This window comes from Festucalex cinctus, chromosome 2 (genome assembly GCF_051991245.1).
Source record: "Festucalex cinctus isolate MCC-2025b chromosome 2, RoL_Fcin_1.0, whole genome shotgun sequence".
Classification (NCBI taxonomy): domain Eukaryota; kingdom Metazoa; phylum Chordata; class Actinopteri; order Syngnathiformes; family Syngnathidae; genus Festucalex; species Festucalex cinctus.
The window spans coordinates 10,823,381-10,842,043 of NC_135412.1; the positions used below are offsets into that span (position 1 = coordinate 10,823,381).

The 18,663-nt window shown below is 40.5% G+C and overlaps 2 protein-coding genes across 5 annotated transcripts in view; both read right to left on the bottom strand.

Annotated features, from left to right (window-relative positions):
• The window catches only part of nfatc2a (nuclear factor of activated T cells 2a), a 29,946-nt gene extending 22,828 nt beyond the window's left edge, over window positions 1-7,118 (bottom strand). For 2 of the 4 annotated variants that reach the window (XM_077512803.1, XM_077512802.1), the window contains exons 1-3: window positions 6,978-7,118; window positions 4,250-4,299; window positions 74-992 (exon numbers count right to left, since the gene is read on the bottom strand). In XM_077512803.1, the coding sequence (XP_077368929.1) occupies window positions 74-992; window positions 4,250-4,299; window positions 6,978-7,078 (1,070 nt within the window). In that variant the 5' untranslated portion in view covers window positions 7,079-7,118. Of the gene's footprint in view, window positions 1-73; window positions 993-1,070; window positions 1,230-2,299; window positions 2,620-4,249; window positions 4,300-6,977 lie in introns of those variants that run through there. The other 2 variants (XM_077512804.1, XM_077512805.1) reach the window with 2 other exon arrangements.
• Window positions 7,119-10,722: 3,604 nt separating this feature from the next.
• The window catches only part of atp9a (ATPase phospholipid transporting 9A), a 30,172-nt gene continuing 22,231 nt past the window's right edge, over window positions 10,723-18,663 (bottom strand). The window contains exons 24-28 of the mRNA XM_077512808.1: window positions 17,120-17,184; window positions 15,320-15,428; window positions 15,176-15,233; window positions 14,646-14,849; window positions 10,723-11,768 (exon numbers count right to left, since the gene is read on the bottom strand). Of these exons, the coding sequence (XP_077368934.1) occupies window positions 11,632-11,768; window positions 14,646-14,849; window positions 15,176-15,233; window positions 15,320-15,428; window positions 17,120-17,184 (573 nt within the window). The 3' untranslated portion in view covers window positions 10,723-11,631. The remainder of the gene's footprint in view (window positions 11,769-14,645; window positions 14,850-15,175; window positions 15,234-15,319; window positions 15,429-17,119; window positions 17,185-18,663) is intronic.

An 18,663-nucleotide genomic window follows, 5' to 3' on the forward strand; every position in this document is an offset into this window, starting at 1 on the left:
CTATGGGACACAAAGGGCACGGATTAGAAGATTGGAATTACACATACCGTTTGCGGCGTTTTCTCTAATTAACCTGCAGATGCTGGAGACTAGCGGCTTAGACCAGATGGGAGGGATGACAAAGAACGGTTCCGGAGCAGGTTTGCTTTTTAAGTCCTGGTCACAGGACACCAAGTAGTTCCCCTCGGCGTGATGCTCCGGATACAGAGTGTAGACCTGGTTGGAAGTCTTGACTAGTTTAGTGGGCAAACTGAAACCATTCGTGGCTTCTGGCAAGGCGCTGTGTGAATAGTGGGCCCCCATGTTGGGATCCACATGGCCACCTTGCGGGGAAGGGCTGCGGGAGCGGATGCCGGGCACCAGAGCGGGATTCCTGTACATGTCGTAGGTACGTTTGCCCTGCGGAGAGGTGGAGCGGGAGCCGGGGCGCGGGGAGGGCGAGCACGTTCCCAGGTAGCCGTCCTCCGTTAGGCCGGCGCTCGGCGATGTGCCCGGCGAGGTGCGCGGCGAGCCAGTGTGGATGTTCTGTAATCGGGGGCACAGGTCTCCAGGGTTGTGGCCGCTACTGGGGGACACGCAGGGGGACGCCCAGGGCGAGTAGTTCTCCGAGTGCCAGCTGGTGGACGAGTTGCTGCTGGCAGGGCTCAGACACTGGGGCTCGCGGTAGGAGAGGTTCTCATGTCCGGGCACGGTCAGGGTGGGTCGAGGGCTGTTGACGCTCGTGTGGTGGTTTTGCAGGGAGTCGCGAGAGTGGCTGTAGTGCTCCCGGGACGGCGTGATTTCGATGCGCGGGCTCAAGGCCAAGCCGGGGGGCCGCGTGCTGTCCAGGTAGTTCCGAGCTTCCTGGGCATCATATCCTGTCAGAACCTCTGTCTGGTGTTCAATGTAGGCGCGACTGCAGGATTTGATCGCATACGGGGAGACCTCCTCCAGGGGGAAGGCTTGCTCCGACTCGGGACTGAGGACTTTGTGAGACGCAAGATTTGGGTCATCTGCACAGGAGGGGAAGACAAATATCACATTTTATGTGTACAATATTACAATCGTGATGCGTTTAAAAGTACCTACACCTTTACAGGATGCTCTTTCTCTGCCAGACTGACAACAATCCATTGTCTGGCTATGTACATGCCTTGAAATTGACTAGCAACAAATGTATTGTCGAGATCAGGATTCACCAATTCCGGTCCTCGAGGTACGGAGTCCTGCAGGTTTTAGATGTTTCCGCCCACTATCACCCAATTCATATAAACAGATCATCAGCATGCCTGAAAACAATCCTGATCTTTAGTATCAGGTGTGTACATCTAAAACCTGCAGTTATCAGGACCTCGAGGACCAGAATTGGTGAATCCTGGTCTAGATGTACCCTGTGATTGGCTAGAACAGAGCTTCTCAACCGCGGTCCTCAAGTACCTCTATCCAGCCTATTTTTCATGTCTCCCACAGCCAATACAGGGATTTCAAACAATTAGCTAATCAGCAAGCTCCGCATGTAGCCTGATAACGATGTTCAGGTGTGTTGGCTGAGAGAGACATGGAAAACAGGCTGGATAGTGGTACTCGAGGACCGGGGTTGAGAACCAGTGGGCTAGAAGGGACCAAATCCATCGTTTATTTGTGATTGATAAGCAAAATATCTTGCGACCAATCTATTGTCTGACTACATGTGCCCTGTAAATGTCTAGCAACAAATCCAATGCTTGACTAGATGTACCCTGTGATTGGCTAGCAACCAAAACAATGCCTGGCTAGACAGTAGTGTAGGTGCCAGGTGGCAGACTGGCGAGGAGTGACAAATATCCATTGTTTATCTAAACTACTATGCCACTGGGCGGCATGGCTCAGTGGTAGAGCAGTCACCCCAAGCTGCTCCCGAATTTTGAGACATTTTCTATGCACAGCGATTCTCCAAGTGTGATAGGCGGCCTCACTCTTATGTTACTGTGTTTGGTCTGTGGTAAAGTTCTTAGCAATGACTGCATGAAAACTTTGCATCTCAAGCGCCATCTTACAAGCAAACACATGGAAATTAATGACAAGTAACAATCAGTTGAATTTAACTTTTAAGTGCAACACATTTGCATTTCAAGAAATGTTTGTTTTTTGCTATTATTTCTTTGGCAAGGAAATGCACACTTGACTTTTTTTTTTTTTTTTTGCGTCTGAGTGTCCTTTTAGCGGCTCAAACAACCTCTTACAATCGATCACCCCGCACATTGGGGCCCATAAACCCCAAGTCATGGTGTGAAGGAGGAGGAGGGGGCGCTCGCAATGGCGCCAAAATCGTCTCACAAACCTTGACGTCCTCCCTCAGCCTCGCTGCTGCAAGGTGCTTCATATTCAAACAAGTACTCAAAGTCCAGGTCCTCGTCGGGGCAGTTGACCCGGCTCAGCTCCTCCTCCAAGCGGTTCTGGTCGTACAAGGAGCTCATCTGTCTTACGTCTACTCCGGGTTCGGCACGAAAAGGGGGTGGGGGGTGCGAGCAAGTTGAGCGCGCACTCAGGAGTCCAAAAATAAAAAATAAATAAATAAATAAAACAAGTCTCAGCGGGGAGGAGGAGTGCGCATGTTTCCTGTCTCGGTTGTTTGCGTGTGACGGCGGAACTATTGTCACAACGCACAACGCACAACGCCCGTCCCCGCCTCTCTAGTATTTTGGTACCTCCGCCAAGGCTTACATAACATACGCCATATAGTGGCGTGTAGTATATATTAGCATATGCCTTGGGGTACTGAAAAAATGCGGAGAGATACTTTAAAAAAAAAAAAAAAAAAACTAGTAAAGCTTGATGCACTCACAAGAAATTTAACTAGAATGTCTAATGTGGAAAATACTCTACTAGGTGTTTTGAAATAAATATCAATCCACGTTTTTTCAGTACCGACACACAATATTTGCTTCTTTTTTTCTTTTTTTTTATTCATGTGGGTCTGGCTAGATTAAGCCAATACAAGGAGGCTATTTAAGATTATATTTAATTAACATATACCCAGTTATAACGTACGTGAATATAATAGACTCTACATACCTTACATTTAATAACAATCTCATCATTCGACAATGACAGTGACGACCTTTTTTTGGCCATTCGTTGTACGTACTATAAATTATTCATCCATCCATCCATTTTCTTGACCGCTTCTTCCTCATAAGGGTCGCTTGGGGGGTGCTGGAGCCTATCTCAGCTGGCTTTGGGGAGTAGGCGGGGAATACCCTGGACTGGTCGCCAGCCAATCGCAGGGCACTATAAATTCTTCTTCTTCTTCTTATTATTATTATTATTATTATCATTATTATTATCCATCCATCCATCCATTTTCTGAACCGCTTCTTCCTCCCAAGGGGGTGCTGGAGCCTATTTCAGATGGCTTTGGGCAGTAGGTGGGGGACACCCTGGACTGGTTGACAGCTAATCGCAGTATTATTATTATTATTATCATCATCATCATCATCATCAATAATAAGCAATACAAAAACTACAATGCTTTGGATTCTGGCCAAAATCTTGGTTGAAATATATAAAAACTATGGCGAGTGAGCTACTTTAAATGCACACATAAATAAAGTCAAGCTTATATAAAGAAGAGAATTGGTAGAGGTTTTGAATATAATAACAACAAAAATCATTTTGCAACGTGACAGCCCTGGCTGTTTTGATATTGGAAACAGGCTTTGCATTGTTCTGCTGCACCCTGGTGTCTGAAATGCTGCATTGACACAAGCTTGCAACATAGCAACATTCAGTGCAGTATAGTACTGTAATTTCTCCAGCATAAAATAAAACTGCATTTGGAATAAACCCCCAAAATCCTGGTCAAACAGACCCTCTGGTTTCTTGGGAATAAATGCACCAGGACTGCCCTCTGTCAGAAAACTGCTTTCAATAAGTGCATCATGTGTTGTATTACATACAATGTGGAAACAAAACTCTAAAATAATCCAAGGTGTTTCACTTGACAATAAAATAATAATACAAGATTTATACGTTTTCAACAAAATACTCACATATAGTATCAACATTTATAACAATACAAGAATTATACATTTATATCACTTCAACATGACAATGTTTCTAAAGCATTTGTCTCTGGCCCAAAACATGGACATGTATCGAAACGTTTTGTCTAATAAGTTCACTAGTGGACTGTTAGTCAAAACATTACAGACTTGCATTGATTCAGCAACGTGTAATAAATAATCAAAATGTTTTGATTACCATAGATATCACAACACTTGAGCAGTACCTTGATCCATGGACCTCATGGCGTGGTACTGGGCCAGCCTCCAAGTTCCTCTAAACATCAGGATATCAAAAAAACAAAAACAAAAAAAAAGTAAGAAAGTGAAAAAAAAAAAATGTTGAAACAAAATATCAAATTCAAGTCACTCAGGTCTAACAAGCATGGCAAACTAGTTTCTCAGTTAAAAAATGCTGAAAGGGAAGGCAAAGAAAAAGTCCAAGTTGTAAAAAGTCTGGTCCGAGTTGCATCGGCGGAGTTTGAGCCGGCCAGTTGTTCCTTTGGAGTAGCGAGAGCGGCTTCCCTGCCCTGCTCTGAGTGTTTATAATGGTGCAATGCTGTAAAATAACGGGATTCCCTCAGTGTTTCCTCCTGTTTGGGCGCCCTCGCCATGGAAACCTGGAGCCGCTCCATGTTGGGAGACTCAGGGCTTTTCCTGCAAAGACCCACACTCAGGAATCCATGACGTCTCCCGTTCCTGAGCCAAAGCATTTCTGTGGCTTTCTCTCAGACAGTAGCGCACAAGAACCCCATTGTGGCACCCCAGAACTCTGCTCAGGAGCGACACCAGTGAGTGACAAAAGAGGGACGAGCTCTTTGATTACAAGATACTCATCATGGAATGGTCAATCTAGTCTTTGGATGTTGCGCGGCTGAGAGTTACTTTAACCACTTCCTTTTGAACAGAAACATACGCAACAAAGTACAGTCCTGCCGTCAATTGTACAGTTAGTCCTCAGTCCTATTCAGGCATTGATAGGCAGGTCTCGTCAGTACTATATGTGCGAGCCACAGCTTTTTAATGCTAAATGAAACTTATTCAGGAAGAGTTAGTACATACTTTGCAATTTAATTTATCCAACTATGTGATGATAGTCAGACCCATTTAGTCCTAAATCAATCATATTCAGGCAGATTTAGTGCCTACTTTGCTCATCTGTCGTAATGTGGAAGTGAATGTGATAGCTAGACCTATTTAGTCCTAATTCAACACTATTCAGGAAAAGTTAGTTTGCTATAGCTTGTTGATATTGTTCTAATTTGTGACGGCCAGAGTTCTAAATCAGTTCTATTCTCAATTAGATCCCGTCTAGTCCTACTCAAGTCTATATCTAGGGGGGATGTTGTTATGTTCTGAGGTTGGATCCCAAAAGCACAGATACAAATAAAGAGATTAAAGATTCTTGACATCACATAGCTCCTGACATCACATAGCTTAAGACCAGTTGAAACTAGATGCCGGTTATGGTTTGACAATGGTTTGACCCAACCTGTTATATGCCACCTAGTATCAGCTGTCAATTATTTCAAAACTTAATTTAAAATGAAATTTGTGATTTCTGTTTGAGAATAGATCTTTGATATGATCACAAATAAAGTTAGTTTGTGGTGATAATTTGAATGTGCACAAATATTTATAAATACAGTATGCACAAATATTTATAAATACAGTAATTTATTCTCTCTCTCTCTCTCTCTCTCTCTCTCTCTCTCTCTCTCTCTCTCTCAAGAGAGAGAGAGAGAGAGTTCCAAGATCCAAAGTTTGATAAAACATACAATGATGGCTAAACACTATTTTAAGCCTTTTCTGTTTTTCAACGAAAAATTCTTTGCGCTGGTTAGGGGTTACTTGGCCCCAAAAAATATTTCACAGAGGTATGTCAATGAAAAAAGGTTGAGAATCACTGTGCTAGTTTGTCATGTTAGTCAAACCAAAAATACCTATTTGGTCAGAATTGGTTCGAAGTTTATCCAAGAGTTGGATCCTATCTAGTCCTAGTCAGATATTCTGATCTTCTCAGTCCAATTCAATGCAACTGGTGCTTCTAGTCAAAATTATTAATAATTATTCATATGCGCTAATCAAACCTATCTAGTACAAGATACTTCTAGTCAATTCGAACTAGCTTTATAGCCAGAACATGTAGGGCTATGGTCTATGGACATGCCATTAGGCCACAGGTACATGCTGCTTGAGTCTAGGTCACTTTTAGCCAGTCCCAGTTACATTCATTCAGCCTTTCTAGTTATTCTTGTAATGTGTCAGTCAGTCGTATAGCCCAAATTAGCCCGATCACTTCTAGCTACTTGTCAGTCGTAGATCGGGCCTACAAGTACTTAGTCTTATCCAGTGTAAGGTTAACCTGACTCATAGATAGTCCTTGTCAGTGTGTATGCAGCCATTTGCAATATTGCCTTCACGAAAAACAAAAACTTCCTCTAACTGGATGTTTTAAATCCAAAAGGCCAGACTTAACCTCCAGAAACGAGCTGACGTGTTGACCAAACAAGCATCCAAATGAACTTGTCCTGCACGGTTATACAACTCACACTATGAATGACTAAATGAATATGGCACACGCTTAAGAGAGGAAAAATGCTGGTGTCCAGACGGCCCAGTTTGCACTTCCGCTTTCACCCGCCTTTTTTTTTTCTTAAACTCTGTCTCAAAGAACTCTGTCTGATGTGGCACTTTCCATCACTGTAAAACTCACTCAAACTGAGGTCGACTTGTCTGGGTTACAGAATTGGCCTCTTTGACTTTTCCTAGTGTAACATGTGGCCCTTCGCTCTTAAATCCAATCGGTGAGACAAGGATACGGAACTCCTGTCTTATGGAATTATTATAAATCATAATTATAATTATTATATTAATTAATTATTATTATAATTATAATAAATCTACACAGTGGGGAGACAACAGACTATACACTAATGACATAACGAGACACACCTAGGCGACACACAAGTGGCTGAGTGCACTGATTGGTAGACTCGAGGAGGGACAGGCAAACACAGGTGGACATAATCAGGCTTGAAGAGACGGGGAACCATGAAGGCTTGTGTCCAAATTCACAAGGGTGGGTCCTCCAAATGCCGAAGTTATCGGCTGCATGACGTCACTTCCGCCACGACTCGACAACACGCACAGACTTACACATGAATGGATTGTCAGTTAACGCACTACCGACAAGCAACATTGACAATCCATTCATATGTAAGTCAGTGCGTGCTGTCGAGTCGTGGCGGAAGTGACGTCATGCAGCCGACAAATTCTGCCTTCAGAGGATCCCATTTTGTGAGTTTGGACACAGGCAAGGACAATATATGACAAAACACAAATCATGACAAGACCTTAAAGAAACATGAGGACAAAATCAAACTAAACAAAATTCGAACCCGAGCCATGACAGAAGTAATAAAATCAACCCAAACATGACACAGTGCAATTTATTATTTGAATAATAAATATAATAGGACCCCTCAGTCAGATATTGAAATGCTTTTATTTTTTATGAAAAATAGATGGGTTCAAATAAAAGGTGTTGCGTATCAGATTCAGATGTAAATGCCTGGAAATAAAAGATGAAACTTTGATCTCTTTTCACATATTCAGCTTTTCATGATGAACCAAATGTTTGCCAACCCAAAGGAGCTAGTGTCATTGTTTTAATACTTTTGGAGCAGAGCATATACATCAACAAAGAATATTGAAAATACGTTGCTTTACTTTCTTTACCCTTTTCACTTTAGTGATATCACCAATTACAGGCTTGGCAGGCATGTAACAGTGTTTTCAGATAGTATTCATGAACAGGGATTGCTTTTCAAGAATGAAAGGGAAAAAACTTCAGGTTTGTACTCGGTTGTCATATTAACAAAGCATATATCCCTTCAAGTTGGCCACTGAGCTTCAAGCAATGCTGATAGTCTTTGTTCAGTGGTCATGACATGCTAACAAAGCAATCCCAAGCTTGTTGCGCTGGCATGTCCTGGTACAAGAAGGAATCTAATTCCCTTCCTGCCACAACTTGAGATCCTCTGAGAACATTTTCTTCCTTTTTTTGTTTGTTTCCAAAGTGTGTGAGGTCAGATGTTCCATCAACATGGAAACTCCATACATCCTGATGGAACTCGCCTGCTTATGTAACTGGATTCTGATCGATCCTCACATGTCGGCGAAAAGAATTCAAGTGTCCGCGCTTCCAGTGGAAAAGTGGCAGCCTCGCTTGTGGATTTTCCTTCTTCGGAGGACAATATCCATCCACTATTCCCCCCCGCCCCCTTTGAAGATGGCTGCTCCAGGTTTCCACCTCCATCCACAACTATTTCATAACTTTGACACGTTATCTTGGTAAGGAAGCAAAAAGGTATTTGGTTGTCAAAACAACGTGGAACAACCTCATTAATGCTTACACTCATTCACAATGAATCATACACACACAAACGCAGGTCTTTTGTTCAATTGCACTCCTCTGAGAACTGGAAATCAAACACATCTGGAGGTCTTCCCCAATGGTTGCGGCTGTTAAAAGTGCGGAGTTATAAATAGGAAGTGGAGGGTGTGTTCTGACGTTCGAGCCCAACCACAAGTGAAAAAGCAGGAGTAATTGGCCTATATTAATAGTTTAAAACAGTAGATATACCACAAACAATGATCCCAAAAATATTTTAGCATTTTACGCTAACCTACAAAATAATGTCTTATATACAAGTGGTTGGGGGGAGGGGGGTCTGTGAGGTTTTCAGCGAATAAACAAAGACATAACGTAAACTGCAAATGTGAATTTGAGGAGAGCGAACCACAATGCAACGTGGGTTTCACTGTTTTTTTCTTGTCTGATACAAATGTTAGCCCGTCTTGCTAACAATATAGGTTATGCTGATGTGACTTGTGACAACAACCTGTTAAAAACTCATTGGCACCCGCGGTGACAATGAAACTGACTTGCACGTTAGCTTAACGCACGTTAAGCTAGTAAGAGCGTCATTCATTGCGCACAATATATGATAGCGTTAGCTTAGCCTTGAAATTACATTGGGACCACATGGCTTCTACAAGTAATATTAAAGTAGCACTTGGGAACTTTTCAACCTTGATAAAATATTTTCCTAACTGATGAAACATCGACTTAAAACTAGTTGAATGTTAGCTTTACAATGACCTGAGGGCGTCAGTATTATTTTTATAGGCACTAAACAACTTCGAGGAGGATGGTAGCTACACAGCCACACAAAAAACTGCAAATGTGCTGACTGCTTTATGGCATACGTCACTTCCTAGTTTCTTTTTCATTACAAAGACGGACGTCAATTAGAATGTCGACGCACGATTACTACCTTCCTGGCAGAAGCTGCAAAACAACGGAAAAGTTTTGTCTGAGGAGACAAAAAAGAAAAAGGGAAGCTAGCCGGATAAAAGCAGAGTCAAGGATCAAGCTTTCACTTGCTGGCGTGAGCTAAAAAACAAAGCAATGCGCTTGTCCTTATGGGAAATGAGGTCGTCCTTCAGGAATAACATTACCGCTTTTGTCCGTATGGCGCTGCCATAATCACTGCAAACTAAAAGTTCCTATTAGTGTTACTTCGTGGACGCTTCTAATGTGTTAGCATAAGTGTCGATGCTAACGTTAGCTTACGTGGTGGATGTCAAAGGTAAAATGGGTCTTTTACTTATTTACCATCCATTCATCTCTGTTATCTTCAATAAGGTTGCGACACATTGGGCTCAGGATTGAACCTACAACCTCACGTATGGGAGACAATCACTCTACCACTGAGCCATGCCGCCCCTCGCAGATCATAACTCGAAGAAGCCAATTACTTCCTATAGTACTGCCTTATTCAACTTGTACACCACAGCAGGGCTTGAATGCAATTTGAATGTAAACACTTGGCATCAGGTGCAAATCCAACATGGTTCCATGCCATCATCCGTAGGAACTCCAATCACGACCACGGGACAGTTTGCGGTGCGTAGGCTTGTTCACTGCCACTGGGAATGCAGATGTTTCCGAGCCGGATGGAAAACTCGCTCGTTTTGACTTGAGGCCCCAGACATGAAACGGACCAACCTTCTTTATTTGACGGGATGTTATGTAATAAGCTCCTCGTGCGAGTCCACACTTCGTCCACATCTTGGACAAAGTGTCCCCCTCGTGTGCTGCTAGAAGAGTTTCCACTCCCGGGGGAAGACTTTCTGCATGATTTTGGAGTGCGTCTATGGGAATTTCGAAGCATTTGTGAGATCAGAAGTGACTGATGATGATGATGATGATGATGACCAAGGGCCTGCTAGCTACTTTTTTTTTTTTTGACTCTGTTCTATACAGTGGAACCTCCAACGATTACAATGTATTCAGGGACACAGCTCGTTATTTTCCTAATAAAAAATAGATAACTATCACCATCATTAATATTTTGGTAACTCCACTGGTAATGTTAAAACTGAAACAAAATTTCTCACCCTTTGATGTCATACGTGAACTCCTTATGTGGCGAGAGGGAGCCGAGGATTGCTGAGTCTGGGAAGTGTCGGATAATTAAAAAAAAAAAAAAAAGTGTTAATGGCAAGACATTACATCTTCAAACTGATAAACTGCACACTCACCATCAACTTTGAGGGAAATGACTGCTCGTACTTGGAGACTCTTTTGTAATACACAAACTAGCATGGGAGGCAAAAAATTGTCCCAGGATAACAAAGCAAGAAATTTATTAACCATCAACACAATAACGACACATTTTTGTTTGGCTTTTCCCTTTCCAACTCCTGGTAAAAACGTTAAAAAAACAAAAACAAAACCAAAAGTTAATACATTAAAATAAAAAAAAATTATTTACAAGCACCCAAATCATGCTTTCCACTTTAATGGCAACGTAATAACATTGTTATTAGTATTTTATATATATATATATATATATATATAATTTCAGAAAACAGGTCAGACACAAGATTCACTGCATCACCAGGAGAAAGTAGACAAACATATTGACAATATTCACAATATTTCATGTAGTTATCCCTTCTTGTTGAAGCCACTAAAAGGGCTGCTAGGTATTTCTTTTCTTTTTTTTTTTTTTAAATGGTTTTAGGTCACTAGTACCACATGAAAGGTGGCAAGCGGCCCAAAATAACCATCAGTCCTGGGGGTGCGGGGGCTGTATAGAAAGACGCTAGGTCCAATTTAGCCCCAGACGCTGCGGGCCCGCTGACATCGGCCGCCTCCACTGCCTGACGCATAAACAAACGTGACTTTTATGACCACTCAACTGGTTTCCAAGTGTATAATTCTGGAACTCCTTTTAGAAATCGCAGTTTGCGGAGTGTGAATCAAGTCCCAAGGCCAGCAATAAAACTGGTAGTGCTACTAGCGGTGGAGAATGCATTAAAAGGCAATTGACTTCACTGGGTTATTTTTTTTTTAAACAAATGTCATAAGCATAAAGTAACTAGCAAGATGTGTCGTAGTCATTACATACAGGCAAAACACCCACAACTGTTTAGAACTTCGGATTTGACATTGCTGTTAAACGTGTCCATGTCACATGATGTAGATCTGCACTGGTCTGGATGATGGCGGGCGCCCGTCAGGTGGCGGCGCCCCCTAGGAGGTGAGCTTGGAGTAGTTGGGCGGGGAAAACCGCCTACGCAGGTACTTGAGGATGTAGAGGGGCAGGCAGCTGACCAGCGTGATGGACGTCACCTTCCACAGGAACGACGGCGTGGTGATGAAGTACACGTCTGGAGAACGATGAGGAGGGGGATGATTGCATCAAAAGAAAACTAACATATTCAGTGTATAATGTTGAGTTGTGATGCTGAAATACTGTGGGTTGTGATAAAATGATCAAAATTATCAGTATTATCACAATATTACACAAAAAATAAGCACATACAAAACTGCAGATACACTCCCCCAAAACAAGTCATCTGCAAATCACTGTGCTGATTAAGTGACGTATTTATCTATCTTAGCGGAGCTCTTTCTAGTGAATTGTTAGGCGATACCTGCACTTCAGGGCTAACTGCCCAGTTTCCCTCAGGTTACAGAAGGAATGAGTGGTTGCTATTTTCTCCATGGAATTCACTTTTTCTTTGTTGTTTACGTGCAACATGTTGCGCACACACGGTTACCCAAGTGCAGCTTCCTCACTCACACACTCTCTCTTGCCTGCTTGACCTTAAAGGGACGTGCACACGAGAAATGCACATTACACTCATTCTGGTATTAACAATAAATACAAAACACATTTCTACGGAGGACCAAAACTGCCAAAATTCAAAATAACTAACTAACTAAATAAATAAATGACTAAAAGTGAAAATAAAAACAGATATAAAAAAAAAAATATATAATTCGAAAATTTTTATTTAATTTTTTAATTCTATTTTTTTATATCCGTATTATGTTTTATTTTTAATTTTGCCAGTTTTGCCAAAATTTAAAATAAATAAATGACTAAATAAATAAATACATTACTAAAAGTGAAAATAAAAACTGATATAAAAAAATTCTAATTAAAAAATTTGTATTTCATTTTTGAATTATATTTTTTATATCGGTATTTATCTTCACTTTTATTTATTATATTATATTATATTTATTATTTATTAGGGATTGGCGAGTACCGATACCAGCCTTTTTTCAAGTACTCGAGACGCAGACGAGTACAAGTGACCGATGGCAGAGGGGGAAGACGTTAAGTGAGTCCTCCTTGCCTGTAACTGGCGCTAGCTTGCAGCAGTTTTTCACCAAAACTTCACCGGTTTGGAAATACTTCAAAATTGTGAATCTTAAACGAAAAGAGCATTTTTGTGTTTTATTTTGAGCGTTAATACTATTGAAGCGTGACTGTGCTGTTTTTTTTTGTCAAAATTAAAGGAAATATATTTGGTTAAAAATATCTTTTTGTGATTTTTTTTTTTTTATTTGTCAAAATGTACTACTGGTATCGGCAGTTGGTATCGGTATCGGTGAGTATCGCTATCGGTCTGAAAAAAAGTGGTATCGAACATCCCTATTATTTATTATATTTTCACTTTTATTTGTTTATTTAGTCATTTATTTATTTAGAATTTTGGCAGTTTTGGTCCGTACTGCCAAGTCAAAATGTTATTCAAATGAGGGGGGCGGTGCTAAGCGTGTCTTGGGTTGGACTCTGCCGTTGCAAACTGCCTGTCATTGGTCGAGTGAGCAGCTCTGTGAACAAGGAAGTCTCGCCGGCTCGCAGTGGAGAGCTCAAGCAATGGACGACCATCTTGTTCACTGTCACCTCGAATTGTTGTCTAGCAACTCAAGTCGCAAGTTGAGGTGACAGTGGATAGTGGACCAAAACTGCCAAAATTCAAAATAAATAAATGACTAAATAAATCAATAAATAAATGACTAAATACATAAATAAATTACTAAAAGTGAAAATAAAAACAAGTAGGAAAAATATAATTAACTAATTCATTTATTTATTTTGAATTTTGGCAGTTTTGGTCCTCCATACATTTCATCCCTTTTATGCAATAATAAAGCGTTACATGATGCCAAACTTTCCATTGTGGAATACATTTCTATTTCCATGATGTACTATAGACATAAAAAGCCATCAAAATGTTTTGCCTTTTTGTAGCTTAATCCATCCATCCAACAATCAAGAAAACCCAAACCTCCTGGGTAAGTAAGCACAATGTCTAGTTGAAACGGCGCGTGAAGGCTAACCTTTAAAATCTATTTTTGTGCACCTCAACGAAGAAAAGCATCCAAAAAGGGTACACTTGACCGCATGCCAGTCATGACTTGCAGTGGTCGAGATCGCGGGCTGAAAATGGAGCTGCGCAGCCCACATAAACCCCAAAATAAAGTCGAGTAACGTTTTGGGTGTTACTGGTCAATACAACTCAGCGTGTCATCTCATCAGGAAGCAACTATTGTTTGCTCGTTTGTTTGAAACTCCTTGGTAACATTACTGTACGGACACCCTCTTCCATATCGTTAAAAAAAGTCAACAATTTCATTATTGTGGGAATGCTGAAAGCATCCCACATATGTTATTCGGATGTTTATTCTCCTCACTTTTTTGACGAAAAACAACTCCCACATAATACTTCCGATTTACTCTGTTCAATTTTCAACTTGCTTAAAAAATTAACGCATTCCGGGGTATATATCGTCTGATTCCATGTTACTTACAGTAGTCGCACAATTTGACGTTAAATATCAACTTTTCGCCATTCATTTCAATGGGACTGACATTGAACTTTTTCTAAGTCCCACTTGCCACGCCCACTTCCTCATTACCAGCTGTGGTTTCTGCTCAGTTCTTTTTATTCATTTATCTTTCATCTTCCATTAAAATGTAATTTTTACATAATTTATCTTTCAATTTACGCCAGAAGCATTCATCTTAGCATAAGCTATTGGCATTCAGCTTTCAGCATTCCCACGCAATTTCTCCAGAAATTGCACTTAAGTCTAGTTCAGTTTGTTGTTTATCAAAGTTTTTTATTTATTTTTATTTTTTTTATATATGTCTGTGTAGATTTCAGTCAAACTAATTTGCAAAGGTTGTATCAAGGCAACTTGATTCTTGGTGTTTTTCAATTTGTTGCCCACTGAGGACGGCTCACCGATGAAGTCGTGCAGGAAGACGAGCGAGGCCACGTAACAGGCCAAGCTGAGGAGCTCGGCGACCATCATGAGCCAGTGCCACGTCTGGATGGTCAGCGCCACCATGAGCAGCTCGGTGAGGATCAGCGACGTGAAGGAGATGGCCACGATGTGGACGAACTCCGACTCGAAGAGAAGCAGCGCCCCGTACATGATGATGCTGCCTGTGAGGAAGCAAGTTGAGTGTTGGGAGTCATGTCGGGGGTCCTCAATCTTACAATGGTTCCAACATATGCGGTTCTGTGGTTACAAATGTCTTGCAGTAAGCTAGTTTGCACAGTGGCGTTGATGTACATTCATCACGCCACGTAAGAAGGTATCATCAGTTAACAGATACAGTGCCTTGCTCAAGGGAATCTCGCTGGTCGCCAGTAGCAGGTTAGCATCTCTCCAACAAGAACATTCCCTATTTATTAAAGATGTGATGTGGCAAAAGAGACTGAAAGTCAAACTAGTTTAATAAAATAACATTGGCTTGGTGAGAACTTACCTTGATAAATACTTATTAAAACCCATATTAGAAAAGTCTTAAAGGACAGAGGTCTACCCTGTAAAAAGAAAGCATGGGAAAACATTTTTTTACCTTGATTTTTATAATATAAATATCACATTTGCGTAAAAATTCGTTAAATACCTTCAACAGGTCTTTGTATAACTCGGGATACAACATGGCCACCTCAGACTTGACGTCTTTGTCCAACACGAGGGAGAAGACGGGGAACATTGTGTAGATGGATGAGTAGCTGAAACATGTGCAACATGACAGACATTTTAGACAATTTAAAAAATTTCAATATCCACACATTATGTTCAATAATTAAATTAGGGGTGTCAAAATTAGTGCATTAATTCTAAGTAAATTTATAGTTCCTTTAACGCACGATTAATGACCGCCTTACTTGGAAAGGCTGTACTGGGCGAATTACAGTCAGCAGACAAGTCCACGTCAAAATTTAGCAGTAATGAATTTAATAATAATGCATATATTTGTGGAGACTGGCGTCAAGTTGTATTTTAAAAATGTGTAGAATTTCACAAGTTACTTCACGTTAAAGATTAGATCGCTCTTAATATGAAAAGAAAAATGAGCTGTCACCAATGTACAATGCAATTATGCCATCTAGTGGCAGAAAATGACTTCAACAGAAATCAATCACACTCGTTTTTACAGTACATCTTTTAATTTTAACTAAATTTTATGAATCATTATTAAATTACTATATCACTGACTAAAAGATGCAGCCATATTTCTCTAACTTTAACATTTTTCCCCACTTTTATGTTAAAAGCATGAAAACTTAGTAAAAAAAAAAATCTAATGTAAATTTTAGAACAGATATAAAAATTGCGATTAATCATGAGCCAAGCGATTGATTACAATTAAAAATTTTAAATCGCTTGACACCCCTAAATTATATATAAACCGAATCTGCCAAATGACAGAATAGACTCTCTCCTTTCCGCCTTGTTCCTTTCTTTTATAATCAACTGTAGAAAAATGTAGGTTGCACATAATGCTGTCATTACTCCCATGGACTCTCAAACTGTTCATTTTGTATAAAATGAGACAAATATGTCATCTACTAGTGGTTGTGCATAAGTAAAGTTTAACATTAAAAGTGGAGAATATCAGATTCTAACCCACCTAGTCCCATTGCAAAGAATGTAATTGACCAATATACTAGGGCCCGACCGGTACTGTATTCATTTTTTTGAGGCCGATTCCGATACCGATTATTGGCATAGAAAAATACTGATTGCCGATTAAGCTGACGATTATTTAAAAATATATATAATGCATAAAATTAACCCTTTCCCCAATTCCTTTTTCAATGGGTGCCACTTATGCACAAACTTTAGCTATTAAGATTCTCTGCTTTGAATGACAAGTCCATATTAAAAAAAAAATCATGAAGTAGACAAGGCTATTGTATAGATATGTGTCAATTATAAAACCATTCTTACTTGTTTACAACTGCTATAAAGCATTGACATTTTCTTTTATATATATTTTATCTTGTGTTATTTTTCCCAAGTCTTGAGACTTACTGGGCTAACCTGGGATCTCGGGATTGTATTCCGTGCTATGTCATGTGGAAATGTGTGTTAAAAAAAAATAATAAAAAAAAAAATAATAATAATAAAAAAAAATCAACAGCTACACACTTGTTAGTTGCTACTGCTAGTAAGCAAAATGCAATCAGGGTACTTTCAGAGCGTCAGAAACGGCGGTTTAAGGGGAAAATAATCGTCCATTTGGACCTCTGGCCGATTGTTTTGGACCGACGTTTGAAGGCCAATAATCAGCCGATTAATCGGTCGGGCCCTAGACCGTACTTGAGAAAGGCAGTGAAGGAGTTAAGTGTATGGTCAGGCCCATCGGTACATGCTGCCACTCGGGCAGAAGAAACATGGCGGCCACATGTGCACTCACCCAATAATGAGAAATCCTTGGTAGAGCGGCACCGAAGCAAAATAGAAGACAGATGAAAAGACGGCCTGTGTAACGGGAGAAAGAAGTTGTTGTTTAAGAGCATCAATATTATAATCATTCAAGTCATGACATTCAATAACAATCAGTTCAGTTCTATACATTTGCTCAGTTTTCCATTGTTGATTTTGAGACATGGGTTGATAAAAGGCTCTTATTTGTCCATAGATGTGAATGTGACTGCTTGTTAGTCTATATGTGCCCTGTGATTGTCTGGCGACCAGTCCAGGGTGTACGTACAGCGCCCCGCCCCTCTCCTAACATCAACTGGGATAGCTGCGTTATTCTGAATCCAACCCACAAGGAACATGAACAAAACCAAAAAGTGCGTAGTCTGTGTGCGAGGCGAGGTATGTAAGAAGACAAATCCTGAAAGTGAACAAGAAGCTAAATCTTCCACGTGAACATTCTTGGCTGAGTCGCGGCACTTTGACCGCCAAGCCCCTGCAACTAATTTCGGCGTGCGGGGTTGGCACGGCTGATGCAGCATTGAGCTGTCAAGCGCCACGCCGGGCTGCTCCCAGCTGTGGTTGTGGTTGTCCAGACATGTGGAGGAGCACCCCCACCCCCCCCAACTCCCCCTTGAGGCGGTGAGTCATGGGCTCGCCCTCCGTGGCGGCCCCAAGGTTGGACTGGGATACAGTAGCGGCGGTGTGGGGGCGCTCTGACTCACGAACACGCCTTCTGACCCCACATCGGATGCTTATTCTAGTCTGACAAATAAAAGCATTTGAGCAGCACAGGGGTATTATAGTTTTGGAATTTTCCTTTCAGTTAGTTTTGATTTCGTTTGGAGTTTTTATTTTTTTATTTTTTTTATTTAGTTAGTTATAATTAGTTTTCAAAGTGGTTTTGTTATTTTTTTTAATTTTAGTTATTTAAAAAAATGCTTAATCTTAGTTTCAGTATTAGTTTTAGTTTTTTAAGTGTATTACTTATGTGTAATATTTAATAAAGACCATGGTTTCTTACCTAGCCTTGCATTTTCATTGAGTTAAAAGAAAAAGCAAGCGAGTCGAATTTGTCGCCAAGGAGCGACGTCATCTGAAGGTGCTTTTCTATAGGCTGCTTCTAAATGACATCACTTCTGTGTGACACATTTTCAAACGTCCTCATTTCGGTTAATATTGACATAAATCTACTTAAAAACACATTTAAAATCATCCCAAAGCTCATGTATTAAATTAATTACCAAAGACTAAAACGGACATTTTCACGGACATTTTCACAAGAATTACGGTTAGTTTTAGTTAGTTTTGTAGACATAAAATTTTAAACAGCATTTTCGTTTTTATTTTGTTCACAAAATTGTTTTTGGATTTCAGTTTTTGTTTAATTTTTCTATACACATTTTTTAATACTTTGGCCTTCACTCCCAAAAACATATTTAGATGTTTTTTTGTTTTGTTTTTTTTTTAATTCAAGAGCGTACAGAAGACTTCGCTGCAGCTTCTGCCATGAAGAGGTGGCTTAAAGCAATTGTACTT